General features: G+C 42.5%; 1 protein-coding gene across 1 annotated transcript in view; it reads right to left on the bottom strand.

Annotated features, from left to right (window-relative positions):
- DGKH (diacylglycerol kinase eta) overlaps window positions 1-26201 on the bottom strand; it is a 254466-nt gene that overhangs the window by 87480 nt on the left and 140785 nt on the right. The window contains exons 4-5 of the mRNA XM_034758420.1: window positions 6182-6286; window positions 5708-5840 (exon numbers count right to left, since the gene is read on the bottom strand). Coding sequence (XP_034614311.1) covers window positions 5708-5840; window positions 6182-6286 — 238 coding nt within the window. The remainder of the gene's footprint in view (window positions 1-5707; window positions 5841-6181; window positions 6287-26201) is intronic.

The raw sequence follows: 26201 nt of genomic DNA, 5'->3' as shown, positions 1-26201 counted from the left end.
ATTCCGGCATTTCCTAACTTTTGATTGTTTGACTTTGCAACATTACAAATGTTCTTTTAATGTAATTTGTGTGTGTAAGAAATAAGGTTGAAAGTGTCTCATTTGCACTGAAATCTTTAACTTACCAGATATGTCTGATATTGAATTGTCAATGTTAGCTCTGTTATGAAAAATTTATCGACTCTCTCTAGAATACTATATTCAGAACTAAACCTGTGTTGAGTTTACTCTATAATTTCTATTCAGAATACACATAAGAGCAATATTCCTTAGAAAGTGATATGGACAGGAGTACAGAAGCACCAATAAATACTAAACTTATTAGTGGTGAGTGACTGAGGCTAAGGAGCGTTCTTAGGGTTCTGTGGGTTATTATGGTTCTTTGTCTGAAAACTCTCTCTCCACTTAACCAACCTCCTAAATTCAAGAGTCCTAAATAAGGCAGACTTCACAACTTTGAGGGAAAGAGAAGTTTGGAAGGGATGGGGAATGAGAATTTCACTTAATTCTATTCTGCATGGAATTCCAAAGCAAGGCGCATCATGAATTTATCTGTATTACCAATGTCTATGCACAAATGCAATAGGAATCAGGATGTTATTGACATTAGCTAGATGGAAATCTTAACTTGCTGGCATCACATATTTAGTGGGATGATTCTGATCACTGTAGATAGTGTATGTAGAAGAGATAAAAAGGAAAGAAAAACTGGAGGAATAGCACTGTATTGCCGAAATAATTATGAGCTACAATTACACAAAGAAGAAAAACACTCGTGGACATCTGCTTCAGATCAGCAGGTCTGGAGGGAACGAAATATTACTGGACCAATTCTCAAAAGTTTTTAAGCTGCAAGACACTAACTGAGAGAATTTTTTTACCTACAAGGTAACAAATACAGCTAACCAGGAACCAAAGAATACAAACAATCTAAGACCTAGTCTACATTGGCAGCGCTTTAACATGCCTTGTGTGGTTACGGCGCGGCGCTGGGAGAGAACTCTCCCAGCACTTTAAAAAAATACACCTCAATGAGGGGCGTAGCTCCCAGCACTGGGGCACTGTTTACACTGGCGCTTTACGGCACTGCAACTTGTTGCGCTCAGGGCAGTGTTTTTTCACCCCCCTGAGCGAGAAAGTTGCAGTGCTGTTAAATGCCAGTGTAGAAAAAGCCCTAAGTTACACAGAAGACAATTCATGTGCCAGAAAGCAGATACACCAACAAGAAGGAAGACATCCTGGATCTATTGATAAGGAGAAAATCACTGAGTACATGTGAATAACAGGGAAGCATGGAACCAGTGACTGTGCACTAACTGAATTTAGCATAGAAATAAATGGATTCACAGAATACAGAAGTACATGGGTGTCAAATTTCAGGCATGACCATTTTAGCAAATTAAAAAAAACAAGCCAGTAAGATGTAATGGGAAGAAGTGGCATTGAAGATTTCTTGGTTACTCCTAGAGTGACCAGATAGCAAGTGTAAAAAATCGGGACGGGGGTGGGAGGTAATAGGTGCCTATATGAGAAAAAGCCCCTATAAAATCGGGACATCTGGTCACCCTAGATACTCCTAAAAGACATCATACCCACTACATTATCTTTGATAAAAAGACTGTGGAGTACAAGAAATGGCCAACATGGTATTACAAAGGGCAGCTCAAGCAATATCAGATTTTTAAAAATGTTTTGGAAACAAACAAGGGAGACAACAAAGCAAAGACTTAATCATGTAGGACTTATAAAGAAAGTACAGGCAAGCAAACTACCAAAATGAGCTTGTTAGCCAAATAAATTAAAGGGGATTAACTGCGGCTTTTACAGGTATACAATATCAGGGGTGAGGCGGAAATACTGCAATACTAAAAAGAGAGTCAATCCATAGATAAATTAGGAAGATTAATTTAATGACTAGTTGAGATATCCTTTTATGAAATTTCCCTTCAATGAGATTAAAAATATATATATTTGAATGATTAGAAAGGAAGGAAGACTCTGTAAATATAAATTAAGAACAGGTGAAACCGGTGAAAGAATATTTGAATATATACACATAAAACTGTCCAGATTATATGCATTCTAGAATCCAAAGGACATTAGGAAACAAATTACTCTACCATTAAGAATTAGATCTAAAAATCATGTAGAAATAGAGATGTAACCGAAAACTAAAATAAAATAGAAGTAATATTAATTTTCAAAAAGGGAAAAAAGATCGATCCTGGCAATTACATTGATGTAAATGTAACAGCCAGTCCTAGCTAACTAATAGAACATTAAGAAGCAAAAAACAAAGGTACTTAGCTAGTGGAGAATGGACTACAAGCGTTGAAATCACAGAATCATAGAGTGTAGGAGAAATACATGAGTTAATAAAAAATAATTCTTGCTAGAAAAAACGTACTCTTTTTTATTAAATACGTACAATATTTGCTCTTAAAGGGAACACAGTAGATGCAATATATTTTAATTCTGATTAAGCACTAGATACTGTGTCTCCTAAAATCGTACTTCAAAAACTTCATGAATGACCGAAAACTATCTGAATGACTAGGGAAATTAAATGGGAAATGATAAATAGCAGTGACAGTGGAGGTCAGCTACACCATCACTAACTTCTGTGATATATGTAACCCTCAAGGAGATTACCTAGATTCCAGGGTCTCTGTGTGCTGGTGGCTTCCCAAGCTGCCCTGGTGACCCTGCCAGGAAGGAGCAAGGGGAATGGAGGCACTGCCAAATAAATTCATATAGGAAGAAAAAGATGTTGCACCCTACTGAGTGGGTAGCAGGATTCAGATGAACCCAGGATTGTCAATCAAAACGCGTAAGGAGATTGGCACTAAAGGGGGTAACCAGGTGGATAAGGGGGTGCTACACTGGAGGTACTGTTGGGATCCCGTCTTTTAAACTCAGACCTTAAATTTACCCTTGCTGATTTCCCAGGGAAATTGAGTAAATTTCCAGTATGGATTACCAGAAGAGGCTTGTAACTTGGTGTGAGCTGGAGGGAGCCGACCCTGAAAACCACTTCATACTCACTAATGTACCCAAGTTAGACAAATCAAAGATGAGACTGAACCCTGCAAGCAGGCCTGGAGCTCACCAGCCCCCTTCCCCCAGCCAGTTCTACTAGGGTTACCATTCGTCCGGATTCCCCTGGACATGTCCGGATTTTTGAGCTAAAAATAGCGTCCGGGGGGAATTTGTAAATGTCCGGATTTCTCCCCCCCCCATACAGAGCGCGCGTGGCTAACAGGGCAGCCGGACGGATGGTGCCACTTACATGAGGCTCCGAAAGCCAGAGAGAGCCCCCCTCCTCTCCCCTGCGGCAGAGATCACTCCCTCCCTCCCTCCCTCCCTGCATTTGCAGATCGCCTCCGGTAGTCTGGAGCTGCTCCCCCGCCAGCCAGCCTGCTGCTCCCGCCAGCCAGCCAGCCTGCCGGGACGAGCGTGCCGGGACAAACGGCTCAGGCCGTTCCTGAGCAAGTTCACAGAGACATTAGGTGAAGGCCAACAACAAGGGGGCCATGGGGTCGGAGAAGGGGCAGGGAGGTTCTGGAGGGGGCAGTCAAGAGATGGGGGGGGGTCAGGAGTTCAGGGGGGTGCTTTCTGGGGGAAGGTGTGGATAAGGTTTTGGGCAGTCAGGGTACAGCTAGGGGGTAGGGTCCTGGGGGGCAGTTAGGGGGGGGTCTTAGGAGGGGGCAGTTAGGGGATAAGGAACAGAGAGGCTTAGGTAGGGGGTGGAGTTCTGGGGGGCAGTTAGGAGCAGGGGTCCCAGGAGGGAGCAGTTAGGGGACAAGGAGCGAGGGGGGGGTTAGGAGTTCTGGGGGGGCTGTCAGGGGGCAGGAGTGGGGAGAGGGATCGGAGCAGTCAGGGAGCAGAGGGGTTTAGATGGGTCGGGAGTTCTGGGGGTCTGTCTGGGGGTGGGGGTGTGGATAAGGGTTGGAGCAGTCAGGGTACAGGTAGGGGGTAGGGTCCTAGGGGGCCAGTTAGGATGGGGGGAGAGTCTCAGGAGGGAGCAGTCAGGGGACAAGAGGCAGGGAGGCTTAGGTAGGGGGTGGAGTCCTGGGGGGCAGTTAGGGGCAGAGGTCCCAGGAGTGGGCAGTCAGGGGACAAGGAGTGGGGGGGAGGGTTGGGGATTCTGAGGGGGGCGGGAAGTGGGAGGGGCAGGGGCGGGGCTAGGGCAGGATGGGGGTGGGGCTAGGGTGGGGCTCCTCCCATCCTCTTTTTTGCTTGCTGAAATATGGTAACCCTAGTTCTACCCTTTCCCTGACTGGCCCAAACTGCTCCAAAAATGGCTTCTCCCCTCTCCTGAGTTCCCAGGGAAGGGCACCTCACTCCCTATTGGTTGCCGAGCAGACTCTGAGTCTGCCCTTGGCTCTCCTTTCCTACCAGTGACAGTGTGCCTCTCCCTGAGCTACCTGCACACAGAGCCCCAAGAATCTAGGCAATCTCCTTGGGGTTTACATATATATTCATATCATTGTCCCTGGACAGTTTCACCCTGCTGGATGCCTTCAGATGGTGAACACTAAAGGACAGGGACCTGACTCTGGCTTTAGCACAGTTTACCGGCTATACAGCATGGAGTACAGATACTCCACAGTACAGATAACAGGAACAGAATTCTACAGGTAGTTAGGTAACAGACAACTTAAAACCTATTTCTGAATAATATATTGTGCAATAACCGATTACCGTATTTCCATTATTATACAGCAGCAAGATTTTCCTGGGCAGTTAACAATTTTGTAATTAAAGGTCTAACCATTATTATAAAGAGTATTTAGACCATATTTTTCTTCCCAGTGAAAAAGCAATACCAAAGCTGGTGTGTAAATGGCATATATATTCCATAAGGACACATTTGCACTTAATTTACTGCCACATTCCAGGAAACAAGGTAGACATATCACTGCTTTTCACAGAAGTTACAGTGAAAAGCCAATACATGATAAAATAAAACTGAATATTTTCAAGGTTATTATAGAAATTATCTATTATACTAGATAATTCCTGCACTCTAGTTTAACACTGAACCTTTAGTCCCATCCCAGTTTTTATTTATGTTGGATTTTAGCTCTTTAATTATCAAATTATGAAAAACATATAAATGATTTTTTATCCATTATGTGACCAGTGAAGAAGCATATTTTACCCTCCCTGCCTGCACTACAATATCAGTCAGCAGCAAGAGAGCAGCAAATCAGACAGAAACTGGGAAGAAATAAGGTCATGGACCCAACTAAGGAGTTAACTGTTGTTCCAGATTTTTGCCGATGACAATATTTCTATTTTTTCCTCTTTTCTTTCAAAGGAATGCTATATCAATTCTGAGAACCGAAGAAAGAAAATGTTGCACTTTTGCTCCACATCATTTTTGAAGTGCAAATCAAAGTAATCTCATCTTCTCTCAAAAACCTTACACTCAGGCAAGCACATATGGAGGGAGGGGAGAGGGGGAGGTATTTGTAGCAGCAGGAACCTTTTATATTGAGATGAACTAGAAAATAATGTCCAGAGTGTGAATAATATGTGTCATATTGTTAGCATTTATTCTGACCAACATAAATGTTCCTTTCTATAGCAATGAGTAGGTTTCTTCTTACTCCATAGCATTTTCAGTACTATTACCTGCCTATAGACTTTTATGTTTTTATTAGCTTATAGGACATTGTAAGGAAAAATATGTTGACTTTACCTTCACAAGACAGGCCATGAGAAGTAACTCCAGAGAGGCTCTCTCTGCACACATTACAGAAGGTAGGTCGGGCATGGGAGCAGGCGTACCAGTTATGCATCCCTGAGAAATGTTCCACATTAAACTGTGCGGTCTAGTAAAGGAGAAGTTAAGACAAATTTGCAAGTACAGAACACAGCTATAGAAACTGAAAGTACTTAGGAGTTCCATATTTATGCTGGAAAATTCAATGCGGAGAAGTACATTGAAAGGAGACTAAAAGCTCTCTGTCTCAAAACCTCAGTACAAGAGCATAATAGCATGAATTGTACTAGTAAAATAAAGATTTAACAAAAACTGCATTTTAACCTTACAGGTTTTTCACACTCCACAAGACTGTATGTCTTGGGTTCTGTGTACTGTAGAGCTTGGTATATTAAATCAATATGTATCCTGAAAGAACAACAACATGCACTGAAAGGGATATTATCTTACCTCATAATGTTCTCTAGACTGTACAGACTTCAGTGAGCTGATCCAGTCCTCCATCTCTTTTCTGTTCTCAGCACACAATATTAGCCTCCGGAATGGAGTGATTATCTGAAAGAGACTTCTCAATTTAATGATTCTGAATATTATAGATAGGAGAGATCATTACAGAAAGTAACATCTGACAAGCCAATTTTTCTTCTCTCTGATGATGCAAGTGAAATGCACACCCTAAAACTGTATGATAATCAAAACCTTGAATATCAATGAGTTGTGTGTTGTTTTTTAATCACTGTTTTAAAATGGTAAAGTGAACTTTTCTCAATTTAAATTCCCAGGATTTATATCAGGCTTTCATATGGGCTTTAAAAAAAATTATTATTTATGTCTCTTTTTCAGCGCTTTATCCATATGTAAATGTAAAACTCCCTGCAAAGCTCTAAAATGGCTAATAAATCTTTCCATAAATTATTTTAAACAGATGTCAGTTCTGTTTCATAACAACATTATAGCAACTGCAAAGTCTATAATTACTGTAGACGAAGACAAATCATACTGATAAACAAAAGCTGGAGATTCATAAACATTCTGCGCATTTCTCATTCCTACATTGGTGATGACATTGTATTTACATAATTGTTGTAATCAAATATAAAAACTTGATTTATGAGTTAATATAGGAATACACCTTCACAAGCTGTACAATCAAAAGACACAGAACAAAAAACAAACAGCTCAAACCCTATGCAATGGTGCCTATGCAGTGTTTCGGTGCACTCTTGGAACAGGTTGATGTTGTGCGGGGTTCAGTAGTCCGGATTTAGATCTTAGACACTGTATTCATCTTGAAATCTGAAGACTGCTGAATCTTGGAGATTCAGAGTAAAGGTGTTTTTTTCTTTCCCCACTAGTAGATAAACAATTAAAAATAACAGTAAGGCACCAAAAACTATCAGCCAACTCCCACAGAAATTATTTTGAGCACCGCACTAAAATAGATATTGTAGTTGCTTTGAGAACAACGAAGGAATCTAAAATAAAAATCTAAGTAATCAAAGGAAGAGTCATTTGCTTCTTCTGCAAAAATTAAAAACTAAAACTAAAATCTTGTTCAGTCTGAACATGTATTTCATTGTTCATACTGCATACATTTGGAAATTATCTAAGTAAAGTAACAGCATAAACCACAGGAAAACTGTTAATTTGCTCTCATGGTGTTATAAGGTTCTTGTAACATTTACAATACATACATTATTAGTAAGTAATTATTTACAACTGTTTTTACTCACCCGGTGACCACGAGATAGCCTCTGCTCCTGGTTTGTGCTATGCAGTTCTTCATTAAACTGAACTGCACTTTAATATATCTGACAAGCAACCTAACTGAAATACAGCAGACTACAAGTCACATGGAAGGGCAGCACAAACCTTTGAGCTTTTTTTTTTTTTTTAATGTACAAGCTGTACATGAAACTGAAGGACTCCACTCTGTTTTCTATTTCCTTCAGTCTTCCCCACCCTTTTTTTGATAAGACTTATTAACATCTGTCCACTTCTCTTCCTGAATAACAGTTAATGCAAAGAGCAATGCTTCTCTCATTAGTTAGGAGCCAAATGGATGCTTTATTACTTCAAAATGTTTTTCTGACAGCTCATCAAATGAAGCACAAAGAAGCCATTAAACCATAATATAACCCTGGTTCCAATAACAAGCACCAGGCTTTATCGAACTCATAGATATTATATGTACAAATACTTCCCCCAGTCTTTATTTCCCAATATACTGTATGATATCATAATAAAGATATGCATTTATAGCTTTAAAGGAAGGACAAGGCTGCCTTAGTCACACAGCTAGGTCAGAGCATTTCATGTCAATTCCTTCCTTCTGACTACCAACAGAAAGTGTAGTGAAACACATTTAATGCAAAAATACATTTAACTACCTTTGCTCCTTAAAGTTCTTCTTGAAAAACTCTTGATAATCTTTCCAAAAAAACACAGATCAAATACATATATCACTGATGTCTTATCTTTAGTAATATCATTCACATTGAATCCCTTAAGTGAAAAAGTCGAAAAGTCTCTTTGCCAAAATAACTCAAAATTCCTATAGCAATACTGTTTTTATTTAATATTTGTTCATATAACTTACAGCAGGCTGTAGCAGAGTCATTAAGTTATACAATTGATGGCTACATTTGAATGTTAGATAAATTATTATTAGAGCTATTAAAATAAACACACTGGAAAGTTGGAAGAGCCCCACATATTTGTAGATACAGGACGTAAAAGGCTATGAAGACTAATCTACTTATATTCTTTCTGCTTCACACACTTCCAACAACAAGCTTCAAGGAACAGCCAGTCTGGTTATTGTAAGGGAGCCAGACATACAAAACAAAAAGACAACCTGATGTTATATGAAATAAAAATACCTATGCTGGAATAACATTAAGTTTCTGACCTCCAACCAAGAGAAGCAATGAAGCTATGAATTCAGGTTCTCTTTATCCTTAAGGGGTTTCCTGAGTTGAGAATGATCTTATGTACCATACAATAGGCCATCCTTCTCTTCTCCATTTACTATAGGAGAAGCTATAGGCGCCGACTTCCACTGTTCCCGGTGGGTGCTCGACCCCGCCCCTAGCCCCACCCCTGCACCGCCCCCATTCCACCCCTTCCCCAAAGTCCCCACCCCTGCCCCGCCTCCTCCCTGAGTGGGTCGCATCCCCGCTCCTCCCCCCTCCCTCCTGGAAAGTCCTAAGCACTGGGAAATAGGCAGAGGAGTGGGGACGCGACGCGACGCGCTCGGGAGGTGAGAAGGGGGGAAGAGGAGGGGAGCTTGACTGCCGGTGGGTGCAGAGCACCCACTAATTTTTCCCCGTGGGTGCTCCAGCCCCAGAGCATTCACAGAGTCAGCGCCTACGCTGAAGACCCCTCTATATGGGAATATTCACAAAAGGTAAGCTGAATCAACTACATTTGACTGAATTTAAAGTGCATTAAACCGCCGTGTGGATGCTTTAATTCAGAAATAAAGTGCTCTTAGTTCACTTTAAAGTGAACTAGAGCCATTTTACTTCTGAAGGAGAGCATCTACACAGCTGTTAAATGTGCTTTAAAATAATGCACTCTAAATTCACACCTCTAGTTAATTTGGCTTAATCTTCCTGAATGTCCCCATGTAGGCATGTCATGAGTAATGTCACATGGTCCCATGGCTAAATACGTAAAATTAGCATACGGTGCTTACACTTAAAAAGTCTCTTACTTTGTGAGTGTGCACACTGTAAATGTCTGCGGGTTTCTAATTCAAAGTAAGCAACTTAAGAATTTGTTGAAACATACATGGTTAAAATGTATCCCAGCACAGATGACCCACCCATGGTTCTCCATACCTCCTAAGCTCTTAAACAGAAGGCTTAAGTGGGGCTTAAATAGTGTGTTAATCCTTTGTTAGATTTCATTACTCTGGTGTAACTTTTACCCATAGTATAAAAAATCCTTTTCCTATCTTTTTGGGAACCACAAAAATCAAGAATGCCCCATTTTAGTCTTGTTAGGACATGATTCATTCACTACAAATATCACAGGTTTTCATGAAGCAACACAAAATTCACATAAAAACAATTTCAGTAAAATATTAGGGCTATCCAATCAGGCCTAAAGAGTTTGAAACAGGCAGAAGAAACCTCCTACAAGATCCTCCCAACCACATCTGCTATCCACGAACATATATATAATGTATACATACAAATACATTATCTCATCAATGGCTTTTTTCCAATGGTATTGCACTCCAACATCATATTTAATTTCCTTTCTATTGTTACTCAATTCTTACTCCACAGATGGGCATCCCTACCCAATTTGTATTTGTATGTTTTTTCTCGTCTCCCTGGAATTGGAAGAGAAAAGGTACGAAAAATGGCAACAAAAATGATTAGGGACATGGAACAGCCTCCATAGGAGGAGAGAGAGACTCATAGACTTTAAAGCCGAAAGGAGCCATCATGATCATCTAGTCTGACTTGCACATTGCCGACCACAGAACCTTGCCCACCCACTCCTATAATAGACCCATAACCTCTGGCTGTATTACTGAAGTCCTCAAATCATGATTTAAAGACTTCAAGTTACAGAGATTCCGATATTTACACTAGTTTAAAACAGCAGGTGACCCGTGCATCATGCTGCAGAGGAAGGCAAAAGCCCACAGGGTCTCTGCCTATCTGAGCAGGGGGGAAATTCCTTCCCGACTCTAAATATGGTGATCAGTTGGACACTGAGCATGTCAGCAAGACCAACCAGTCAGATACCTGGGAAAGAATTCTCTGTAATAATTCAGAGTCCACCCCGTCTAGTGTCCCATCTCCAGCCACTGGGGATATTTGCTACACGCCACTGTAGTCTCACCATACCATCCCCTCCATAAACTTATCAAGCTCAGTCTTGAAGCTAGTTAGGTTTTTTGCCCCCACTGCTTCCCTTAGACAACTGTTCCAGAACTTCACTCCTCTGTTGATTAGAACCATTCATCTAATTTCAAGCCTAAAATTATTGATGGCCAGTTTATATCCATTTATTCATGTGTCAGCATTAGCACTCAACTTAAATAACTCCTCTCCCTCTGTTTTTTATCCCTTTGATGTATATATAGAGAGGAATCATATTTCCCCGCAGCCTTCACTTGGTTAGGCTAAACACGTCAAGCTCTTTGACTCTTTTCTCCATTGCTCTGATCATTCTTGTAGCCCTTCTCTGCACCTGTTCCAGTTTGAACTCATCTTTCTTAGACATTCGTCTTTTTCATGGCCCCAACACATTGGCTGGAAAAAGGGGTAAACAGTTAGGTGGCAAAATTTGCAGATGATACAAAACTACTCAAGATAGTTAAGTCCCAAGCAGACTGCAAAGAGCTACAAAAGGATCTCTCAAAACTGGGTGACCGGGCAACAAAATGGCAGATGAAATTCAATGTTGATAAATGCAAAGTAATGCACATTGGGAAACATAATCCCACCTATACATATAAAATGATGGGGTCTAAATTACCTATTACCACTCAAGAAAGAGATCTTGGATTCATTGTGGATAGTTCTCTGAAAACATCCACTCAATATGCAGTGGCAGTCAAAAAAGCAAACAGAATGCTGGGAATCATTAAGAAAGGGATAGAAAATATCATATTGCCTCTATATAAATGCGTGGTATGCCCACATCTTGAATTCTGCATGTACCTGTGGTTGCCCCTTCTCAAAAAAGATATATTGGACTTGGAAAAGGTTCAGAAAAGGGCAACAAAAATGATTAGGGGTATGGAACAGCTTCCTTATGAGGAGTGATTAATAAGACTGGGACTTTTCAGCTTGGAAAAGAGATGACTAAGGGGGAATATGATTGAGGTCTATAAAATCATGACTGGTGTGGAGTAAGTAAATAAGGAAGTGTTATTTACTCCTTCTCATAATACAAGGACTAGGGATCACCAAATGAAATTAATAGGCAGCAGGTTAAAAACAAACAAAAGGAAATATTTTTTCACACAATGCACAGTCAGTCTCTGGAACTCTTTGCCAGAGGAAGTTGTGAAGTTCAAGACTATAACAGGGTTCAAAAAGAACTAGATAAATTCATGGAGGATAGGTCCATCAATGGCTATTAGCCAGGATGGGCAGGGATGGTGTCCCTAGCATCTGTTTGCCAGAACCTGGGAATGGGCGACAGGGGATGGATCACTTGATGATTACTTGTTCTGTTCATTCCCTCTGGGGCACCTGGCATTGGCCACTGTCAGAAGACAGGATACTGGGCTAGATGGACTTTGGTCCGACCCAGTATGACCATTCTTATTTTCTTGATGTTAGTCCCTAAATTCATGGCTTTCCACTTTGCACTATTAAATTTCATTCCATTTCTATTACTCCAGTTTTCAAGATTGTCCAGATCTTCCTGAATGATATTCCAGTCCTCCTCATATTGGAAATACCTCCCAACTTTGTCTCATACACAAATTTTGTTAGCACACTACCACTTTTTGTGCCCAGGTCAGTAATGAAAATGTTAAATGAGATTGGTCCTAAAACCAATCCTTGAGAAACTCCACTAGTAACCTCCCTCCAGCCTGATAGTTCCACTTTCAGTATAACCTGTTGTAATCTCCCCTTTTACCAGTTCCTTACCCATATTTCATATTAATCCAATCTTCTCCAATTTAACTAATAATTTCCAGTGTGGAACTGTATCAAAAGCCTTACTGAAATCTACTGCATTTCCTTTGTCTAAAAAATCTTCTCAGAGAAAAAGATCAGGTTCGTCTGGCATGATCCAGTTTTATAAAACCATGTTATATTTTATCCCAAATCCTGTTGACCTCTAGGTCCTTAACAACTTTCTCTTTAAAAATTTCTTTCAAGACCTCAATATGATTGAGATCGAACAGGCCTGTTGTTTCCTGGATCACTTTTTTCTCCTTTCTTAAAATTGGGTATTATATTAGCAATTCTCCAGTAATAGGGTACAACCCCCGACTTATTGTATTCATTAAAAATCCTTGCTAACGGACTTGCAATTTCATACGAGAGTTCCTTTAGTATTCTTGGATGGAGATTATCCAGATACCCCAATTTGGTCCCATGAAGCTGTTTGAGTTTGACTTCCACCTCGATGTGATAATTTCTACTTGCATATCCTCATTTCCATTCCTGCCACTACCCCTAAACTCCTCATTACCCTTATTGAAAACTGAGGCAAAGTATACATTTAGGTCAAACTCAAACTCAAATCACCACAAGGGCCACATGAGGACTAGTACATTGGCCTGAGGGCCGCATCACTGACACATTTTCATATAAAGGTACAAAAGCCACCATCCCCACTGCCCCCAGCCCCACCCTCACTCCACCCCTTCCATGAGGCCCCACCTTTACACCACCCCTTCCCCGCCCCCATTCCAACCCCTTCCCCAAAGTCCCCACCCCAACTCCACCCCCTCCCTGCCCCTATTCCAACTCCTTGTATGTAAAACACTGCCTAGAATATTTATGCACTTCCACAAAATACAATATGTGATATTGTAATTGTATTGTCAATATTGCAATGAGAATGCTGACTCATTTGCAGGTCTTCTGGAATTTTGAATCTGCTTTGCAGCTTCCCTCCTTGCTGTAATCATACTCACAACTAATTTTTATTGTCTCAGCATATCCTGTCTTATAGTGACCCTAATACCATAAAACCACCATTAGGAACTGCCATCATTGTTTTGAAACAGGTATATCAGCAGCGCTGACTGATATCATCATCAATCATAGGCAAAGGGAAAAAACAATTCAGAAAGCACAAACACAGCATATGCTAATTAAGAAAAAAAACAGTGTAAACAGCTCACAGGGGGAGACAGTAGTCATGGCAAAACACTCAACTTCCGGGAACATGATATTTACACTGAAAAACTTTACAGTGCTTTAAATTACTACTCGCAGGCATTACACTACTATCACTTGACATGGCCAATCTTAAATTTGTTTAGTATTCACTGTAGCACACTGATCACAATTAGCCTGTTTGTTATTTATATGGCTGTCATAGTTATCACTCTAATTTAGCTGCAATCCATTATTAAATGGATGCTTAAAGTGTTACCATTATATTTAATATTTTCTATTTGTACTAGGCAGATGGAGAAAACACATATTCATCATTCAGCTCACTGTTACTGGACTAGCTGCACACTGTCCTTTCTTGGGAGTCTCTTTGAGTGCATCCTCTACAGGCATGAGGCCTTAAGCCTTTATGTATTCTGGAATTGTCCTGAAATGAAATTCCACAATTTGTCCATCCTCAGATCAAGACCTGGATTACAGCCCCCTGGTTACCAACTGTGATTTAGTTAGCAGGTCCAACAGGGACTGGACCCTGCCAGGATTTCACTTTGAAAGGCTGTTATGGCATATGTTTGCAGCAATACAGAAACAGCTTCTTCAAAACAAAGCCATGATTTATTTTGCCCAGAAGGTACACAGCACTTAGAAACACAGATTTTAAATAACTAAAGAGTCCTACACACACACACATTTCCTCAGCTAAGCTTAACCTTTTCATCTGTAGCTCAGGCGGATCTGGCTTATTCCCCATCTTTGAGTGGGGAGAAACAGCAGACACTGCTTGCACCCAGGTTCCTCTCTGCAGAGGTGGATTAAGGTTTCCTGGGGCCCTGAGCCAGAGTAAGTGGGGGCTCCCACCCCCGTTCCATCCCTTCTGCCTGTGGCCTTGCTCGCAGCCTAACCCCTTTCTGCCCTTCCCCGGGGCCCATCCCTGTTCCACCCAGGGTCCCCCCCAATTCTCCCCCCACTGCAGGCCCACAACCCCTTTTGCTCCTTTTTGCCCCCTCCCCACTGCAGCCCCAAGACCGGAGAAGCTCTGTCCCTGCACTATGACCCCAGGGCCACATTGGGGAGTGAGAGCTCCTCCCGTCCCAGGGCTGCAGCAGGGGTCTGGGTGCTGGGACTTCCCCTACTACCCCCCATGCTTCTGCCAGGGACGGAAGGGTGCTGGAGCTTGTCCTGCCACTCCATAGCTTCTGCCGGGGAAGGAGATGGATGCTGCGGGGGCGGGAGGGAGGGGAGAGGGCTTTCCCCATCCCACAACTACTACCAAGGACAGGAGCTGCTGGGGGAGCTTCCCCCGTCCCACGCTGCTGCCGCATATCGGGGTTGGGGTATGGGGTCTTCCCCCGCCCATCTGCCAGGCGGCCGGGGCTCCGGGCTTCTGCCTCCATCAGCAGATTTTTTCCAGGTCCCTGCAGTTGGCTGGGGCCCCTGAGGTCCACTGGCTAATCCGCCACTGCTTCTGTCTTGGTTTCTCAGCCACCCTATCAGCCTTTTCACTGACACTTTCTGCCCAACCTCTGACCAAATCCCCCCTCTCTGTCTTTTACAGATCAATTTTTTTGATCTCCAGATTCTCAGCCTTGGCAAACAGCCCTGTTGCCACAGTCTCGGCTGAAGAATCCCTCTTCACATCTATAAACTTTCCTATTGTTTGAAGGAATGTGTCTTACCTAGGTCATTGTTTTACCTTTCCTGGGTTCCTTGATAAGATAATCCCCCTCTACAGCCTCCTTTGATTTAACTCTATGCACTCAGGCAGGTAACAATACCAAATTGAAGGGGGAAACAGAATCATCATAATATTTTTTAAAAAGTAATACAGACATTTTTCCAGTTAGTCACACAGCCCTTTTGGATTTGTAAAAGTAAATCATTGTACAGAGTTTGCATACAGTATTGGATACATAAAAGCAACAATTGTACCCATGGTAGTCACAAAAGCACAGAAACATCCCACTGACTTTTTCATTCTATTAGGGTACAATAATTCAGGGAAAAAATACTTGGAACATATTAAAAGCCAAAAGTAGGCACTGGAAATGCTATTACAATAAACTGTATCTCTGTTTCTCCACTCTAGGGTAAAGTTTCCCAAAGTTCCTAAAAGATTAGCCCCAAGCAGCTTAGGAGCCTTAACTGAGAAGCAGGAAGCCTAATGGTTAGAACAGGAGATCTGAAAATGAGGACTCTTGGGTTCACTAACTTGCTGAATGACCTTGAAGACTGAGTCATAAGTATAAATTTCCCATTTTGAAAAAATATTGAAAAAAAGTTTTGAGATTGTTAAAATGTCCTGTTTTGAAATTTTCTTACCAAAAAGTTTCCTTCTCAGTTCGAAACTACATTTTGAAATTTAAGTTTATTAAAGGTTTAAAAAGGTTTTTTTTAAATGTAAAAGGTCAAATTGAAAACAAAACATTTTGAAATTATTAAAAAACAAATAATTTTGATTGACCCAATCCCTTTGTGTGTGTGTGGAAGGGAGAGGGGTCTGCAAAAGTTTGAGTTGAATTTTTTTGTCCCAATTTGGGATGAGAAAAATTTTGAAATCTTGAAAATTCTTGCAGGACAAGAAAGCCATTTCCCACCCAGTTGAGGAGTGACTGTACAATAGCGCTATCAAAACCACCCTGGAAACTTCTGCCAGCAAACAATCAGTGGTAAATTGAAGTTGTGAATCAAACTCCATGTTGCTACTCTACATATATCCAGTACGGGGATGTTACCTAAGGAGGTCACAAAGGCTGCCTGAGCCCTAGTGGAATGAGCTCTAACCTGTCCAAGTGGATCTTTCTTAACCAAAATGTAACAAATCCTGACAAAGTCCAAGACCCACTTAAGCTCTGGGATGATACGGATTGCTTCTTAACCCTTTCATCAAATGCCACAAAAGAGACTAGGTGTGCATATGAATGGCTTGGTCCTAGCCAAATAAAATGGCAATGTTTTTGTGGCATCCAATGTGTGAAGTTTCAATTCACCTGGGGTAGAATGAGGTTTAGGGAAGGAAACTGGGAGGTGAACAGACTGATTGAAGTGGAAGTCGGAAACCACCCTAGACAGAAACTTCAAATGAAGCATGAAAGTGACTCTATCCTTGTGAAAGCTAATGTAAAGGGGAGTACCAGGAGGGCCTGGTTGTTGTCACACCTGATGTGATGGCCTCTAAAAAGTCTGTGTTCATCAACAGGTGGTAAACAGAACAGATAGCCAGTGGCTCAGTCCAGTTCACATTAAGTTAAAGTCCCAGAATGCAAGGGGTTCCTAGACCCGTGAGAAAACATGTGAGCCCTTTGAGGAATCTCGCCACTACAGGGTATGAAAAGTCAGTGTAGCCTCTTGTATAAGAGGACAGTTTGCAGAAATTGCTGTCAAGTGTACCTGTATTAAGCTAAGGGACAGACCTGATTGTTTCAGATGAAGTAAATAGTCCAGTTTAACTGGAATCAAGGCTGCTACCAGCAAAGGCTGATGCTGCGCTGGCTAGACAGAAAACCTTTAACGTTTGGCACTGTATGTCAGTCTGGTTGAGGGTTTCCTGCTTTGAAGCAAGATGAATTGAACTGCAGCATAGCAATTCTTTCTATAAACATCAGCAAGCCAGCATCCAGGCTCTATCAGGTGCAGGGATGATGAATCCAAGTGCAGGATCTGGCCATAGTTCTGCAAGATGAGTTGCCATATTGATATGTTCACAAGGTCTGAGTAACAAAACTGCCTGGCTGATAGTGGGGATATCATGATGACCTGACCTGTGTCCTGCTTCAGTTTCCTCAAAACCCTGGATGCCTGTGGAAAGGCGTACGTCAATCAGGAGCCCAAGTGATAAGAAAGGCATCCAAGAGGGATCCCAGACTCACATCTCCTCTGGAGCAGAACCTCTGGCATTGGTTAATGTGACATGTCACAAAAAGGTCTACCTACAGGAAACACCATCTGCAACAGATGCACAGGAGGACCAATTTCTTGAGGGACCACTTGTGTTATAAAGAGGATAATGATCAACTGTCCTCCATTATCACTTAAGGTAGGACAAGAAGTAACGGGCTTAATTTGCATCAAGGGAGATTTAGGTTTGATATTAGGAAAAACTTTCTGACTATAAGGGTAGTTAAGCTGTGGGACATGCTTCTAAGGGAGGATGTGGGATCCCCGTCATTGGAGGTTTTTAAGAACAGGTTGGACAAACACCTGTCAGGGATAGTCTAGGTTTAGCTGGTCCTGTCTCAGTGCAGGGGGCTGGACCTGATGACTTCTCGAGGTCCGTTCCAGCCCTTATCCAGCTATTCATCCAAAAATTCTTTTAGTCTGCCTGGAGAACCCAGTTTGAACTATTATAAGTGAACCTCTCCACGGGGTGGCTTCAAAGGAGCTAATAACCAAAAAAATTACATTAGCATCCCTCTCCTCCTAGAGGAGTAACATATAATTCCACAATGCACAACTGCATTTTTAATACAATGGACACCAAAGGTATTAAACCTAATTCAATAAGGTTTAACTTAATCCCATAAGGTTTGCCTAGGATATTGCAGGATTTTGTCAGTCTGTCATACTATGCATTTTTACAGCAGTACAATGTTGCCCTCACCTCAGCTGGGTCCTCCAATGAGAGCCCCAAATTGCATTACTCATGATAAATTTGTGAGTGATGGTAACATTATAATTTTAACACATATTAGAAGGGGATGAGGGCAGACGAGAGGGGGGGGGTTAAGAAAATCTAAAGAGAGCACAAAACATGGTTCCATTTTTTAAAAGCATCTCGATTTTTTGAAGTCTGACTCATATTTCTTGTATTTTTCGGGTAGGCAATACTGCATTTGAATTGGGACATTGTGACAGGTGTTCCCAGGGTGCAACCTGAACTGTGGTTCCACTGAGCCCTCTGTCCCACCAACCTGGGCGCCCTCTCACACAGTGACGCTGTTGCTAAGCCACAAACCTTTGTCAGGCACTGTACTTATACAGACATCCACAGGCAGGGACACACCTAACTGAGTTACATGCTTCTCATGAACCATGAATGAACTAAATAGAGAAGCTCCAGCCAATTCTCCCAAGCTTCCCAGCCTTGCATCCCAAAACTGTACCACCTTGCACTAGTCTTGCACTAGTCAGAAGCCTGACCAGTGTAAGTTCATTAAGTTCGCCACTTCTACAAAGGAAAGTGGACATACACCAGCTTTTATAACAGGGATCGGCAACCCACGGCACGCTGCTGCCTGCCGCAGTCCTGGCCCCCAGCCCCACTCAGCCCCCACCGCTCTCCCTTGTGGGGGCAGGAGGCAGAAGCTTGGTCCTGTGGCAGCCAAGCTCCCCCCCTCCCCTGCTTCTTCCCCCAGTGTGGTGCTTTCCAGACCCTCCTCCTCTCCTTCCATGCGCCGATCAGCTGATGGCCCTTGCGAGGGGGAGGGGGACGAGTGGCAGCATGCTCCCTGCTCCGTAGAGGAGGCAGAGAAGAGGTAGGGACGGATTCCACACTCCCAGCCCTCTGCCCTAACCCCTGAACACCCCCCCCCAGGTCTGGGGTCCCGCCGCAGGTCCCGCTCAGCCCACTGCCGGTCTAGGTGAACAGAACCCCAGGCTGGCAGCGGGCTGAGCAGGCTGGCGGTGTAAGATCAGCATTTTAATTTAATTTTAAATGAAGCTTCTTAAACATTTTAAAAGCCTTGGTTACTTTACATACAACAATAGTTTAGTTACATAATATAGACTTACAGAGAGAGACCTTCTAAAAACATTAAAATGTATTACTGGCACGCGAAACCTTAAATTAAAGTGAATAAATGAAGACTCGGCACACCACTTCTGAAAGGTTGCCTACCCTTGCTTTATAACCCGAGCAGGTTTCCTAAGCACTTCAACCAAAACACACTGTTTTAGGTAAAATATAAAACAGATAAAATCTATCTTTCTGTAATTAATATAAGTGATTATAAGTAATAAGCACAGAAATGAAAGTCGGTTACATAAAAAATAAAAAATTCACAGTCTAAGTTCTATAAACTAAACAGGATTTGAATCAAGCAGTGTCTCACCCGGATAGATAGTACAAGCAAGTTACAGATCTTCAATACACAGGCTGGAACTCTCCTTCAGCCCAAAATCACCTTCCCAGTTCAAAATCTTTGTCCTCCAGACATGTTTCTAGGTGTTGAGTTGTGGGAGGAATGAGGCTAAGTGATGATGATACTTCCCCTCTTTTATAGTTTCTTCCAGCTTGCTGGAAAGCTCTATGCTCATGACCCCATTGGTCAAGCATTCTCCATTGTCTACGTGCTCTTTCTGAGAAGTCTCCATTGTATACAGATCCTGGCATAGTCACTGGAAGTGTGGATTCCCTTTACTGGGCCATCAGCGCATCTGGCTACTCAATTGTTGTACCTGAAAGGCTGGCTGTGGGTGTTCCAAAACTCACAACATATTTCAGTAACACACATATAGTAAAACTTCATATCTTCACGTACAATGATAGCACATACAATCCAACAGGATATTAATGTTCAACAGATCCAGACTTTTAAAAATTATACCTCACAAGGCATACTTTGTACAAAACATATCATAATTATATGACAGTGGTGAATATGGGGGTGGTCCAGGGTGTTGCTTTGAGGCACAGAGTGCCATAGACTTTCCGCAATATTATAGGTCACAAATATTTTAAACAGACAGCAACTAACAACAGAGAGGCAAGTGAGCAGTACATGTAGAACTTGAACTGAAAGTTGGAACAACCTAGAGAGGCACCTGGCATTTCAGATACATGTTAACAAGGATAGGAATTTGCCTGCAGCAGGAAGGAGGGTGGTTGGGTGTCTGAAGAGGGATAAATCTGCACTTGACTGGTGATATTACTGTTAAAGGCATTCTGGCTCTGATTCAGCAACGTACTTAAGCACATATGTAACATTAATCCCATGAAGTTGTGTGCTTTAAGTCACATACCTGGTAGGTACCTTATTGTACTGGAGCCTTTGCTGTAAAATTTTGTAAGTGGTCACCTGGCAATTCTGTAATTCTGGTTCTGTAATTCTGATTACAATGATAAATATAGGGATGATTTTTAGGGAGAAGGGAAGGGTTGTTATACTACCTGGATGTCTTTAAATAGTTTTTCCTTTATAAAAAGGCTAGAGAAAAAGTTTTGTAGTGTCTGCAATATACAGCACCCAATAAAAGCATACTTATTGTATTAACTGGTTATATTCACAAACAACGTAAAAGCACACTTACACACACAAAAATGTTCAAAAGCAGACTCCTTTTAAAGAACCTAGAGCTCAAAAAAAAAACAAAACTAAGAACCTCAGTTACTACACAGGGTGAGTAACCATCTCTTCTTCTTCGAGGAGTGTCCCTGTAGGTGTTCCACTTTAGGTGAGTGTACAGCAGTGCCTGTCAGTGGAAGGAATGGGCTTCAAAGTTGTAGTCATGGTGGGTGATAAGATGGTAAGTCCAAATGGAGCATCTGACGATGAATGCAGCTCTAATGCATAATGTTGTATGAATGTATGAGCTGACACCCAGGTTGTGCTTTGCAGATGTCCATTGTGATATTGCACTCAATTTGTTTTATGAAAGTATGTTTATAAGTGTGAATATGATGAACTGGAATATGCTTCATGCAAAAGATCTCTCGTAAGGTATCATTACAAAGCTTATAATCTACTGAGTGTGTTCATCCTATTTGTATGAATGTATCATTCGTGTATCTAAAACTAGAAATATGAAGTATTACTCTGAGGTCCTATTATAATTATGCAATTAGGCCATTAATAGTGGCTTAGGATCTTGATGGCGCCCATTAACTGGAACAATTGGTTGTAAATGGCTGTTTACTTGCAAGCCTTCCTGTATACGTGGGTGCCAGCCAGTGAGTAATGAAGTCTCACAGGACATGTGAACATGTCACATGATACTGGAATCCATCTTAAACCTGGTGCTTTTCTATTTAGAAGGAAGGGTAGGAACCCAGAGAGAGACAAAGGATTCCTGCCTTGTGCCAAAGATATAAAAGACGTGGAACAGAACAAAGGGGGCTGCGGTCATGAGAAATCCCCTAGTTACCACCTGAGCTGGAACTAACAAGAACTATACCAGGGGAAAGAATTTGGCCCAGACTAAGAAGGAATCATGTGAAAGAAGTTTATTGGAACATCTCTGAGGGTGAGATTTACCTGTATTCAGTTTTTTAAATGTATTAGGCTTAGACTTGTATGTTTTGTTTTATTTTGCTTGGTAACTTACTTTGTTCTGTCTACTATTACTTGAAACCACTTAAATCATACTTTTTGTACTTAATAAAATCACTTTTGTTTATTAATTAACCCAGAGTAAGTGATTAATACCTGGGGGAGCAAACAGCTGTGCATATCTCTCTATCAGTGTTATAGAGGGTGGGCAATTCATGAGTTTACCCTGTATAAGCTTTATACAGAGTGTAACCCCTTTGGGGTTTAGAGATCATGGCTCTTTAGATCTTTTTCTAGGTGGGAGGGGAGCAATGAGAGAAAGGAGGTAAACTCAGGGGTGTGGCTCTGGAGGAGAAAAGGGCTACAGTCCGCAGGCCCTCAAAAAGTGAAGCAGCAGAGAACCTTCCTGAAGCCTGGGAAGGACAGGGAGGCCAATCAGGGACACCCCAGGACAGGAGCCAGGAGGAGCACTGTGCCAGGGAGGAATCTCTCGAGAAGGACAGGCCAGAGCTGCATGGGGCTGTGAGTACTGGGGCTTTTGACTCTGTACTGAGAATAAGGAGGGAGGCTGCTAGCTAGTTAAGTGGGGAGGTGTTCGCTCTGTGTGGCTTTGCAGAGAGCGGCAGAAGAGGGCACCGGAGAGGTTTGCTGGGGAAAGTTCACTGGAGCTGAAGATGACCAGGAGCAACCCACTGGACTGGAACTTTCTCAGGACTCCTAAACTCCTGAACTGTGTGTACAGACACATTGCTCAGACTGTGCTACCACTGGGCCTGTGGGGCCTTGGTTTGGATGCAACCCTTTTCTACTGCTCCCCCTATATTTCCCCTTGTTGTTTTTCTCCTCTCATCCTTCTGTAAATAAATATCTCCCTTTGTTATATCCATTGTGCTTTTCCTGTGGGTGGGTTTGGAACAGGTGCCTCTGGGGTGGAAGGGATTTTTCCTGCTGTATTCCTGAACGTGCCGTCTATTGGCCAGAGCTGCCTGCAGATCAGACTCCATCTTGGTCATGAGGGCGCTAAAGTTACAAGAGTAAAATGGATTTATTTGGGGTTTGGATCCTATTGGGAGCTGGGTGTCTGGGTGCTGGAGAGAGGTGACCTGCTGAGCAGTTTTTGGTTAAAGCCTGCAGCTTTGGGGGCGTGGTTCAGACCTGGCTCTGTGTTGCAGCAGACTAGTATGTCTGGCTCACCAAGGCAGGGTTCTGGAGTCCTAAGCCATCAGGGAAAATGGGCTCAGAAGTAATTTCAGCACTTCAGATGACAGTCCCAAGGGGGTCTCTGTGACCGAACCCATCACATCCATGATGGGGACATTGTTAAGGAAAGTTATTGAAGCAGCTAGAGCTCTGGTGGAGCGTGTGTGGGTCCCCGCTGGGGATTTAAGCCGTTGTTGACGACAGCAAAAGTCAATGCATCCAGAGATCCATTTAGTTTCTGTTTAGATATGGTGCCTCCTTTTGAGCATGCTGTGATAGAGAGGAATAATTTTGGTGATTTTAAAAAAGCCTTTGTTCTCTTGATGTAAAAGACCAGCGTCCTTTTTACGTCCAGGGTTTGGAGTACTGCTTCTTGTTTATTCCCATGGGGTTTCAGGAAGAACGATGGGAAATGAATGGGGTGTTTCAGATGGAATGAGGTGTCAACCTAGTTAAAAACTTGGGATGCGGTCTTAAGGTAACTTTATTTTTGAAGAATGTTGTGTATGGTAGGTATGCCATGAAAGCCCCTACCTCCCCCACCAATTTGGCAGACATGATGGCAACAAGGAAGGCCCCCTTAATTGAAAGGTGAAGTAGTGAACATGTCACTGGTGGTTCAAACGGTCCAATATGGCCCTATAACAGTACATTAAGTTCCCATGATGGAGTAGGGGTTTGTATTTTGTGGTAGACATTACAAAGGCCCTTAAGAAAATGCTTGGTGGCTGGGTGAGCGAAAATCAATAACTCATCCACCTTATGGTGGAATGCCATGATAGCTGCAAGGTGTACTCTGACGGAACTCATGGAGAGACCCGATTTCTTATGTTCCAACATATAGTCCAGTATCAGAAGAAAAGGAAAGTAGACTGTGTGATTTATTTATTTTGGCCCCATATAGTGAACCGTCTCCTGTGAGGGCTAATTCCCCACTCTGGCACTTCGAGTGCAGAAGGCAGGGGCCCACAAGGATTCTAAAAATTAATACTGGCCACTCCAGGCTTGTATTAAATTCCCTAGGTTACAGCTTTTCTCTGACCTTGGATTGGTAGATGCTGCCACCACCCAAGAACCCCTTTGAGAGCCCAGGAAGGCACACTCGGGAATTCCTTCCTGTGGGGGTAACCTCAAGCCCTTTCACCCCCTTCCCTTTTCCCCCCCTCCCCATGGAAGAGCTGAGAAAAAAAATGGAAATCAACTGTTGCCACCAGCTAATTAAACAACATGTGCGCAAACCTCTTAAGACACAAAGATCCAATTCTGTTCTTAAAAAAGGTAAATGTATTAATTTAAAAAAAAGAAAGAAAATACATCTGGGAACTCAGGCTATTGCTAGATTGTAAAAGAGCAACTACATGGATGAAGCACCAAGATTAGCTTTCTTGAGGTCCAGCTTAAAGGTTACAAGCAAAACAAAAGCACCTGGAGTTAGCACAGAGGAATCCATAAGTCGTAACAAAATAAAAGGAATAAACCTAATTGCGTCTTCCTAGACATTTCCTGATCTACTTACATATCTGGGATTTTAAATGAGTAGTTTCTAGGTAGGATACTGATGGTTTTTTCATACCTGGCCCAACCTTCTTACAGCAAAGCTGCTGCCCTGTCCACCTTTCCCCGGGAGAACAACAGACAGGCAGACAAAGGGGGTCTTTTTTTCAATTTTAAAAAGTTCTAACCTTCCCATTGGCTCTTTTGGCCAGGTGCCCACTCACTTCCATTTACCTTGCTTTACAGGTAGAGCAATTAGAGAACAGCTACTAAGAGGGATTTTATAGCTACTGGCTGGCTAGGTGTCCATAAAAGAGAGCTACCCCCCTCCCTTCATTTATCACACCTCCATTTGTGTAGGTAGGTATGTCGAGTAGTTGGTCTATGACTGTTTAAAATAATGTCCCTTACTTCCTCTGAGCAGGTCATTTTGGCTTCTCAGAGCCATGGAATAGCCACGTCTTGAGGTGGAGTCTTGTCAGGTTCAGATAGTGAACCTGGTCCACATCTTGTGAGAGATGATGAGGTAGAAGAGGAAGAGTGTGTGATGGGCACACAGCCATCTTGGGGGAGGGGGGAGGGGGGAGGGATAGCTCAGTGGTTTGAGCATTGGCCTGCTAAACCCAGCATTGTGAGTTCAATCCTTGAGGGGGCCACTTAGGGATCTGGGGCAAAAATAAGTACTTGGTCCTGCTAGTGAAGGCAGGGGGCTGGACTCCATGACCTTTCAGGGTCCCTTCTCAGTTCTATGAGATAGGTATATCTCCATATATTATTATTAGGTAAAGGAACCACGGTTTGCTAGATCCACATGAGGGCTATCAAGATGACTTTGGAATTGTCCATTCTGATTTTGTGTATGACTCAGGATAGAAGAGGGGTCAGTGGGAAGGTGCACAGTAGGGGTGTGTCCCATTTGATGAGAAAGGCATCATCCAGAGAATGGGGACCCAATCCTGCTCTGGAGCAGAACTGTGGACTTTTGGCATTTTGTGTTGTCCTGAGGAGCTCTACAGTTGGGAACTCCCACTGTCTGAAAATATTCAGTAGTACTCAAGGGTCCATTTCTCACTCGTGATCCTGGGAGAATTTTCTGCATAGTGCATCTGCAGTGGTGTTCTGACATCCTGAGATGTCGATGTTGTGGCTGATTCACCAGGTCCAAAGTAGCATGGCTTCCATTCATAGGTAATGTGAACATATCCCCCCGTTACTGGTTTATAGAGAACATGCAAGCATCGTTGTCTGTAAGGATCTTTCTGGTTTTGTTCTTGATCATAGGTAGGAAATGGGAGCACGTATTGTGAACCGCCTACAGCTCCAGTAGGTTTATATGTAAGAGGAATTCTGATGGGGACCAACAGTCTTGGATAGTGTGAGTCTGCACGTGGGCCCCTCAATCTAATAGGGAAATGTCTAGTGATCATCACCATTGGAGGGTTGTGTAAAAAGGGGACTCCTGCACAAACCTTGTTTGGTCATGTCCACCACCGTAGGAGTCTTTTACTTTGTTTGGCATCATAAGACATTTGTTTATGCTGTGTCTGTGCAGAACATAGACTGTTCAGAGCCAGGCTTGCCGGCATCACATGTGCAGTCTGGCATATTTAACGATGAACATTGTTGTGGACGTGTGGCCCAATAGTTGTAGGCAAGCCCTGGCCAATGTCTGAGGACTGTCTAACGTTGTGAGTAAAGCTGTGAATTGTTGTCAGGGCAGAAAGGCTGTAGCCTCCAGAA

The sequence above is a fragment of the Trachemys scripta genome, chromosome 1 (genome assembly GCF_013100865.1).
Source record: "Trachemys scripta elegans isolate TJP31775 chromosome 1, CAS_Tse_1.0, whole genome shotgun sequence".
NCBI classification, from domain to species: domain Eukaryota; kingdom Metazoa; phylum Chordata; order Testudines; family Emydidae; genus Trachemys; species Trachemys scripta.
The sequence above is the reverse complement of the archived record's forward strand: the minus strand, read 5'-3'. Positions and strand labels throughout refer to the sequence as shown.